Here is a 10,743-nt window from a genome sequence, read left to right as displayed (position 1 = left end):
TTTTTATTGTTTTTTGATGCCTGGTTCTATTGCTAACTTAATATATGTTAGTGTAAACTTGTTATCTAGTGTTTGTATGCATTTATAAGTGGAAAAAAAGGGTGTTCCACTTTATATATATATATATATATATATATATATATATATATATATATATATATATATATATATATATATATATATATATATATATATATATATATATATATATACACACACACACACAGTGGACCCCCGGTTAACGATATTTTTTCACTCCATAAGTGTGTTCAGGTGCCAGTACTGACCGAATTTGTTCCCATATGGAATATTGTGAAGTAGATTAGTCCATTTCAGACCCCCAAACATACACGTACAAACGCACTTACATAAATACACTTACATAATTGGTCGCATTCGGAGGTAATCGTTATGCGGGGGTCCACTGTATATATGCATATGCTTGCTTGTGTAGTGTGACCTACGTGTAAGTAGAAGTAGCAAGACATACCAGCAATCCTACCATCATGTACAACAGTTACAGGTTTCTGTTTCATAGTCACCTGGCAGGACGGTAGTACGTCCCTGAGTGGTTGCTGCCTATCAACCTACCACAAGATATAGTAATTAAAATATAACACAATCACAAACACAGCTGCCTTGTAGCAGAGAAAGATTGGACTCGACACACATGAACGCTGGGATGGTGGGGTGTTGTCGGGGAGTGGTAGGGGATGGCTGGAGGGCTGCTCTGCTGCTCCACAACAAGGCAGCCCACTTGAGCAAGAGAGAATTTTTTTTTCCTTCCCACAAATTAATTATACGACATGCTACATAAAATTGTGCCGCAATTCTTCAATCGTGCAATACTCAAATCGTCCCAAGTAAACTCATGCTAAATGACCGTCTACTGTATATTAACCCTTTGAGGGGTCAGTCACGTACATGAACATCTTAATGGCCAGTGTCAGTCATGTACTTATATGCCAAAATTCTAGTGCCTTTAAATCTGGTGGAAGAAAGCTGGTAGGCCTACATATGAAAGAATGGGTCTGCGTGGTCAGTGTGCCCAGTATAAAAAAAAAAAAAGCTGCAGCACGCAGTGCATAATGAGAAAAAAAAAACTCCAACCATGTTTTTGGTTTAAAAGAGTGACTTTGCAATGTATTTTCGTATGGTATTTATATTTCTGCTACTTTGAGCTCAATTTCAAGTTACTTTTCGTCGTGAAAGCAATCAAAATTAAATCTGTTTCTGTAATATATCTTCCATTCTATCAAATGAGACCAAAAAAACGAGAATACAACCATAAAAGCCATACGAAAATATACCGCTAAGGGGCGGCTAATGGTTGAGAAATGAACTCTGTTATTTATGGTCCAATTTCTTTCATTTTTGGTGTACGTTAAGAAGCAACTTTCCATCATACATTTCCCACATTTCAATAAGATAACCCAACAAATAACTGAGAAAAATAATTATTTATCAAAAATCACATATGGCAAGCCCAAGCCAGGTACTAGAAATAAGTCACTTTGTCTGACTTTTTTTGGGTTATCCTAGGTTCTCTACACATATGCTGTTATGTATGATAATCTATGTAGAGAAAATAACTTTTTTGTTTCAGTTTTATGGTGCACTACGCGTGTATATCACAGCTGGCCTTGTGCTATATTCCGTTTTCTCTAATACTGTATAAGCCCCCAAGACAGAGATAGGAGAATGGTACTTTTATCCCGTATCCTCTTCATACCTCCGTTGAACTGCTCGGTATTATGTCATTCATTCTGGAGTATATAACACGTTTTTATGTTATTTATATTGTTTATCATGTCATATTAGATCAATTGTGATAGGCAAATAAGCTGTAGTGTTGATATTAGCGCAATAATAGAGCATATTCCCCTACATCACAAGACTGAGCTCATGGCAACCAACAGTGGCTTCAAAGCCACCTCATCTTTTATCGACAATGTATTGTGTATGTGCTTTACACAACGAGAAGCATTTCTTTTATTCATTGGAACCATGGCTAGGTCTAAAAGTAAGCAGGTTATAACAATAAATGGAGAAAAAGAAATTAGAGTGACTTATGCAGCAAGCAGTGACACCAAACAGTAGCAGCAGGTTGGTGTGGCGACCCTGGAAATTTGAAATTATGCTAGCCGAAATTAGTGCCGAATAACTGGTGGAACTGGACATCTGATTGCCAGATTTGTGATGGCGGACTGTAGCAATGATTTTAGTAGACTGGAACATTGGAACTGGCCGAAAATAGGGCTCAAATTGGGCGAAATCGCCGATGCGTAAATATCGTCGAGACCACCAACTTCGTGAGAGCATAATTCCATAAGTTTTCCATCAAATTTCATACTTTTGGTGTCATTACCATCAAGAGAAGATTCTCAATCATGTCATAAGAATTTTTTTTTTTTTTTTTTTTTTTTTTTAATTTTTCAACCCTGAGTGGGAGTTCAGGATCGAGGGTCTTGACCCTCAAAGGGTTAACCTCTTGACTGTCACAATCCCAAATCCTGAGGTGTCTCCTGGTGTTGCAAAATTTTCGAAAAAAGAAATTATTTTTTCTTATGAAATGATAGAGAATCTTTTCCCAATTGTAATGACACCAAAAGAATGGAATTTGATGGAAAACTGACGGAATTATGCTCTTGTGAAGTTAGTGACCTCGGTGATACAGTGGACCCCCGCATAACGATTACCTCCAAATGCGACCAATTATGTAAGTGTATTTATGTAAGTGCGTTTGTATGTGTATGTTTGGGGGTCTGAAAGGAATAATCTACTTCACAATATTCCTTATGGGAATAAATTCGGTCAGTACTGGCACCTGAACATACTTATGGAGTGAAAAAATATCGTTAACCGGGGGTCTACTGTATTTACGAATTGGCGATTTCGCCCACTTGAGCCCTATTTTCGGCTAATTCTATTGTTCCAGTCAACCAAACTCATAGCTATTTCTTTACAACTCCATTTTTTCTATTGATTGAGCACAAGAAACTGCCCATTTACCGATTTCAACTACCCAATAATGTGGTCAGAAATTTGCAATTTGGCCAATTTCACGAAAATTAAAAAAATATGACAATTTCAAAACAGGGTCCAGAATGAATAATGCAGACATTCCTGGCTCTAAAATAACATTTTCTTTGTTCATCAGTCACATCTCCAGGCCCTTCTGATATTACTCTTGCTTTCCATTTTGAATTTTTATTCAAACAAAAAATAGAAGATTTACTGTTAGGCAGACTACTGCAATATTGCAATAATTGTATAAATAATGTCAACCCATTCATGACTGCATATTAGAATGGTTACTTGGACATTTATTGGAAAATGACATCATTTGTTTATTTTTGAACATCGACAAAAATCAAACATTTCCCCTATTTGAGCTCTATTTCAAGGTTCTTTTCATAGTAAAACCAATCAAAATCACCTCTATTTCTATAATATGTTTTCCATTCTATCAAATGAGACCAAGAAAACGATAATACAACCATAAATACTATATGAAAATAGACCACAAATTTGGCATTTTAATTAAAATAACAGTCAAAGTTTTTTCTTCTCATTATGCACTGCGTGCTGCAGGATTTTTTTTTATATGGTGCACACTGACCACACAGACCCATTCTCTCACATGTGTTCCTACCAGCTTTCTCCTGCTTGATTTGACGCCACTAGAATTTACGAGTACACGTCAAAAATGGTGGCTCGTAAGACGTATATATACGACCGAAACAGTCAAAGGGTTAAACAACCACAGTGCCATTACGCATCCCTGTTTAACCCTTTCAGGGTCGACAGGCCCTCTCCCAAACTTGTTCTCAGGGTCGCCCAAATTTCAAAAAAAAAAATTATTTTTTCTTATGAAAAGATAGAGAATCTTTTCCCGATCATAATGACACCAAAAGTATGAAATTTGATGGAAAATTTACAGAATTATGCTCTCACAAATTTAGCGGTCTCAACGATGTTTATGCATCAGCAATTTTGCCCACTTTGAGCCCTATTTTCGGCCAATTCCAGTGTACTAGTTGACAAAAATTGTAACTATTTCGATAGAACTCCATTTTTTCTATCGAATGAGTACAAGAAACCACCCATTTACTGATTTCAACTATCCAATAAAGTGGTCAAAATTTAGCAATTTTGCCAATTTCACACAAATTTCAAAAGATGCCAATTTCCAAAGAGTCCAGAATAAACAAGAAAGACATTCCTGGCACTAAAATAACATTTCCTCTGTTCATTAGTCATGTCCCCATGCCCATCTTACATTCTTTTGCTTTACACTTTGAATTTTTATTCTCACAAAAAAATAGAAGATTTACTGTTATGCAGACTACTGCATTAGTGTAGAAATGGTATATATAATATCAGCGCACTTGTGAAAGAATATTAGACCCACCAGTTGATGTGTATTGGATGCTTGGCATGATTTATTTACTTTTGATCTTTGGAAAAAATCGAACATTTCTGCTACTTTGAGCTCAATTTCAAGGTACTTTTCATTGTAAAACCAGTCAAAATCATCTCAATTTCTGTAATATGTCTTCCATTCTATAAAATGAGACCAGGAAAACTAGAATACAACAATAAATACCATACGAAAATACAGTGCAAAGTCACTGTTTTAATCCAAAAACACAGTCAAAGTTTTTTTTTTCTCATTAGGATTTTTTTTATACTGTGCACACTGACCACATAGACCCATTCTTTCATATGTAGGCCTACCAGCTTTCTCTCACTAGATTTGAGGGTGCCAGAATTTAGGCGTACTAGTACATCAAAAACCCTGGTGCATAAGTCGTACTAGTACAGCCGAAACCCTGAAAGGGTTAAGGCCTATTTTTACTAGAAAATCTCCCTCTCTCCTACATACCCTAACATTAGCCTCACTATTCTCATAAAAATTCTTAACTGCTTTTAGTAACCTACCACCTATTCTATACGCTTGCAACATCTGCCACAATGCTCCGCTATCCACCCTTTTCCAAATCCATAAATGAAACAAAAACTTTTTTACCCTTATCTAAATATTGTTCACTTATATGCTTCAATGTAAACACTTGGTCTACATATCTCATACCCTTCCTAAAGCCTTCTTGTTCATCTGTGATTCTGCTCTCCATTTTACACTTAATTCTTACAATAATAACTACCATACAGCTTACTGAGTACGTTCAACAGGTTTATTCCCCAATAGTTCTTAAACTATATTTTGTCCCCTTTGACTTTATACAAAGGAACTATGCATGCTGTCTGCCAATCCCTAGGTACCTTCTCTACTTTCATACAGCCACATGGAAGTGGCTAAACCCATAAAGGTCATACAGCACCTGTGGAGATAATGAGGTTCGATTCAAGGAAGGAGAGGGTACTTCCAATTCCATAAATCAAGAGCCCTTCACTAGCATTAAGGCACACCATAGAAAGTTTCCAGCAGAGCACAGTAACACTGTGTCCTCTTATTATGTGCCACATATTTAACACAACTGAAAACTAACTATATTCATCCATGCATCAAGAGACTCCACATTTTTTTTTTGTTACCAAGTGTATAACGCGTTAAAAAATTAATTTTTTTCAAGAGTTTTTCATTAAATCATTAAAAATAATAAGCTGTTATAATGAGAAGTAAACAATTTTCTTTATTAAAATAACTAATAAAGCAAACACTCACCATTGTATATAATCACTGCTATAGGCTGGATAACTGTTGATATTTCGTTGTTGATGATAAGCAGGTAAGTGTGCGTTCCAGTGTCTCGGAAGTAATGGATTGCCATAAAATTGCAGTCATTGGTCATGGTGATGTCTCCAATATCACACGTCTCGTTACCTTGAAGAGGAATGAGTGAGTGAGTGAGATTTATTAATGTAAAGGGTAGCGACTAACATTAGCAATAGGATCTTCACCATAATATTTTTCAACTAGCTTACAAAAATGTAACTCATTCATACAAATTTTTCTCCAAATGAAGAGAGAAATTTTGCCAGCCAGAGATAAGCATGGAAGTAGGTAGTGGGTAGGTTGAAAGGAGATCAAGCAGCAAGGAAGAATGAAATTGAGAATTAACAAAGAGATACAGGCCTAAAATATAATGAAACTGATATAAAGTGGGAGGTTTTCATAGTTTCTCTGCTGATAACACAGTAGTTTTTGAAAATTTTTAAAAAGTTGCAAACTTTATCAAAGTTTGGGATGGTGTTTAAAAGTAGCAGCTTCAAAGTAAACAAAAAACAGAGCAAGGTGATGAAATATTAAACCCAGACAACAAAAAACTGTATGACAGGCTGGAGGAAACAAGAAGAGGAAATCAATGGACCCAGTAAACCGCTGATTTAACCCTTTGACTGTTTCAGTCGTATATATACGTCTTATGCGCCACTGTTTCGGACGTATTTATACGTGTAAATTCTAGTGGCTTCAAATCAAGTAGGAGAAAGCTGGTAGGCCTACATGAGAGAGAATGGGTCTCAGTGGTGGGTGTGCACCCTGTGAAAAAAATCTGGGACTCAGTGGTGCATTGTGGGAACACCATCTTGGTAGTCCATTTTCACCATGCCTCGCGGTAAGAAGTACCTCACTCCTCAGCGTATTGGAGGTCTATTGTTCCAAATGACAGTTCTAACAGTGATGGAAGTGCCAGTGAAAGTGAATTTCATGGTTTTGGAGAGGGTGTGATCAAAAGCAGTGCCCAGGATTACGTAATTAGTGATGAAAACCCCAATGACCCACAACCGTCCACCTCTGGTGCTGGCAAATCTCATTCATGTTCACCTGTACCAGGACGAAAAAGGAAACTATGTATTTCTCCGTTTACAGGACTCAGATCTGAGCAGTGAAAGTGATAATGATAGTGATTTCAAAGTTATTGACAGCAGCTCGAGCAGCGACAGTGAGGGGGGAATATTCGCCAGTGAAAAGGCAGTAAGTTCGACGCAGCATGCGTTCTGGTAGTGAGACTTATGCCCTTCCAAGGCAAAGGAGTAAATCTGGGAGTACATCCCGTGGCCCTACCCCACAACCTGACAATGAAGATGACGATATTGTTACAATGGGGATGTGTAATGTGCGTGGGGAAGAAGGTGATGGTGGTGGTGATGTTGGCGGTGGCACGAGTCATGTGGCACCAGCAGCGGGCCACGCTACTACCGACGTTGCTGACTCTACAGAACTACAACCTGCCTCACCCAACCCCACACTCCCACAACCTGCACAACCACAACCATGTTTCAATATCCAGAACCCACCAGCAGACCGCATCTGGGATTGGCAGCAAGGTGACGATTTTATTCCCAATCCCCATGACTTTGATGAAACACAAAGTGGAATACGGCCATCGTGTACACTTGGGAACAATGCCACTGAACTAGAATGCTTTCAGTTATTCTTTGATGAACCCCTGATGGAAATTATTGTCAGGTAAAGCAACACATACTATGAGTACACCATGGCAAATACAATTCTTTCACCAAGATCACGGCTACACCAGTGGAAGGACACAACTGTGACAGAGATGTACGTACCTGTTCTTTATCACAATAATGCTTATGCCACATGTGTATAAACACACTGTCACCACATACTGGTCAACACAATGCCTGATTTCAACCCCAGGTTTTAGTAACATTATAGGAGTACAGTGGACCCTCGCCTAACGAACGCATCGCATAACGTTAAATCCGCCTAGCGATACATTTTAACGCAAAAATTTTGCCTCGGCTAGCGCTAAAAAACTCGCTCAACGCGATTCATTCAAGACGCGTCCACATGCGGCCTGAGCCCGCCCCACTTGTTCCGTGGGTGCCAGTGTTTACAAGCTAGCCACCACAGTCGCTTCCAAGCATACAATCGGAACATTTCATATTATCACAGCCTTTTTAGTGATTGCACCTGCAAAATAAGTCACCATGGGCCCCAAGAAAGCTTCTAGTGCCAACCCTACAGCAAAAAGGGTGAGAATTACTATGAATATGAAGAAAAAGATCATTGCTAAGTATGAAAGTGGAGTAGCTGGCCAGGTTGTACACAAAACCCCAATCAACCATTGTGGCTAAGAAAACGGCAATCAAGGAAGCTGTTCTTGCCAAAGGTGCAACTTTGTTTTCGAAACAGAGATCGCAAGTGATAGAAGATGTTGAGAGACTGTTATTGGTGTGGATAAACGAAAAACAGATAGCAGGAGATAGCATCTCTCAAGCGATATGTGAAAAGGCTAGGAAGTTGCATGACGATTTAATTAGAGAAATGCTCGCAACTAGTGGTGATGTGAGTGAATTTAAGGCCAACAAAGGTTGGTTTGAGAGATTTAAGAATTGTAGTGGCATACATAGTATGATAAGGCATGGTGAGGCTGCCGGTTCGGACGACAAAGCGGCTCAAAAATATGTGCAGGAATTCAAGGAGTACATAGACAGTGAAGGACTGAAACCTGAACAAGTGTTTGTGACGAAACAGGCTTGTTTTGGAAGAAAATGCCAAGCAGGACCTACATTACTCAGGAGGAAAAGGCACTCCCAGGACATAAGCCTATGAAAGACAGGCTTACTCTGTTGATGTGTGCTAATGCTAGTGGTGATTGCAAAGTGAAGCCTTTATCGGAGTATCACTCTGAAACTCCCAGAGTGTTCAGGAAAAACAAAGTCCTCAAGGCTAATTTGTGTGTGCTGTGGAGGGCAAACAGTAAGGCATGGGTCACTAGGGACTTTTTCTATGACTGGTTACACCATGCATTTGCCCCCACTGTGAAAAATTACCTAATTGAAAAGAAATTAGACCTTAAGTGCCTCCTGGTATTAGACAATGCTCCTGGTCATCCTTTAGACGTGGCAGAGCGACTTTCTACGGAAATGAGCTTCATTAAGGTCAAGTTTTTTGCCTCCTAATACCACTCCTCTCCTGCAGTCCATGGACCAGCAGGTCATTTCCAACTTCAAGAAACTGTACACAAAAGCTATGTTTGAAAGGTGCTTTGTAGTGACCTCAGAATCTCAACTGACTCTAAGAGAATTTTGGAAAGATCATTTTACCATCCTCAATTGTGTAAACATTACAGGTAAGGCTTGGGAGGAAGTGACTAAGAGGACCTTGAACTCTGCTTGGAAGAAACTGCGGCCAGAATGTGTAGACAAAAGGGATTTTGAAGGGTTTGAGGCTAACCCTGGGAATCCTATGCCAGTTGAGGAATCCATTGTGGCATTGGGGAAGTCCTTGGGGTTGGAGGTTAGTGGGAAGGATGTGGAGAGTTGGTGGAGGAGGACAATGAAGAACTAACCACTGATGAGCTGCTAGATCATCTTCAACAGCAAGAGGCCACACCTGAGGAAACTGCTCTGGAGGAGGGGATAGAGAAATTAAAGAAGTTGCCTACTTCAAAGATTAAGGAAATGTGTGCAATGTGGCTTAAAGTGCAAACCTTTTTTGATGAAAATCACCCTCACACAGCTATTGCAAGCCGTGCTGGTGACTATTACACTGACCATGTTGTGAAACACTTTAGGAATGCCATAAAGGAACGGGAGGTACAGGCCTCTATATACAGATATGTTGTGCGACAGAGGTCAACCGACTCTCAAGCTGGCCCTAGTGGCATTAAAAGAAGAAGGGAAGTAACCCCGGAAAAGGACTTGCCACCTCAAGTCCTAATGGAAGGGGATTACCCTTCTAAACATTAACACCATCCACAGTCTCCCCTCCTCCCATCCCATCAATCATCACCAGATCTTCAATAAAGGTAAGTGTCATGTAACTGTGCATGTCTTCTTCAGTTTGTGTGTATTAAAATTAATATTTCATGTGGTAAAAAATTTTTTTTGCTCATACTTTGGGGTGTCAGGAACGGATTAATTTGATTTCCATTATTTCTTATGGGGAAAATTAATTCGGCTAACGATAATTTCACCTAACGTTGAGCTGTCAGGAATGGATTAATGGCGTTAGGCGAGGGTCCACTGTAAATCGTTTTTTGATACTGTTACATATGTTACACTTTTCAGACAAAACAAGGCCTGACAGAACCGACAGGTTATATAAGATCAGAAATGTGTTTATGTACTTGAAACAAAAGTGTTGCATGTATTTTTATCCCTTCAGGAAGCTTGTTATTGATGAGTCTTTGATTTTATTCAAAGGAAGACTCTCACTCAGGCAGTACATACCAAGCAAGAGGAATCACTTTGGTATAAAGTTATTTGTACTGTGTGATTGCAAAAGTGGTCTCGTTTTGGATATCATTGTGTACACTGGCAGTAATACATTGAGAGATACCAGGAAGTTATTGGGTATCTCTGGTGATGTGGTTTGAACAATGATGGAATCATATCTTGGTAAGGGGCATATATTATATACAGTGGACCCCCGCTTAACGATCACTTCCCAATGTGACCAATTATGTAAGTGTATTTATGTAAGTGCGTTTGTACGTGTATGTTTGGGGGTCTGAAATGGACTAATCTACTTCACAATATTCCTTATGGGAACAAATTCGGTCAGTACTGGCACCTGAACATACTTCTGGAAAGAAAAAATATCGTTAACCGGGGGTCCACTGTACTGATAACTGGTACACAAGCCCCATACTCAGTGATTTTTTGTGAGTGAACCTGACAGACGTGTGTGGCACAGTGCATGGTAATCGTAAGCATATGCCAAGGTTTGACGCTGGCACTCACAGAGGTGAGGTGCAGGCCTTTGCTGCCAATGACATCATGGCATTTCGGTGGCATGACAAA

General features: G+C 39.1%; 1 protein-coding gene across 2 annotated transcripts in view; it reads right to left on the bottom strand.

Moving 5' to 3' along the window:
* LOC128692529 (uncharacterized) overlaps nt 1-10,743 on the bottom strand; it is a 242,489-nt gene that overhangs the window by 107,489 nt on the left and 124,257 nt on the right. For both annotated transcript variants that reach the window (XM_070080838.1, XM_070080845.1), the window contains exon 7: nt 5,690-5,848. In XM_070080838.1, coding sequence (XP_069936939.1) covers nt 5,690-5,848 — 159 coding nt within the window. The remainder of the gene's footprint in view (nt 1-5,689; nt 5,849-10,743) is intronic.

Source organism: Cherax quadricarinatus, chromosome 6 (assembly GCF_038502225.1).
Source record: "Cherax quadricarinatus isolate ZL_2023a chromosome 6, ASM3850222v1, whole genome shotgun sequence".
Lineage (NCBI taxonomy): Eukaryota > Metazoa > Arthropoda > Malacostraca > Decapoda > Parastacidae > Cherax > Cherax quadricarinatus.
This window is presented reverse-complemented; position numbering and strand designations above follow the sequence as displayed.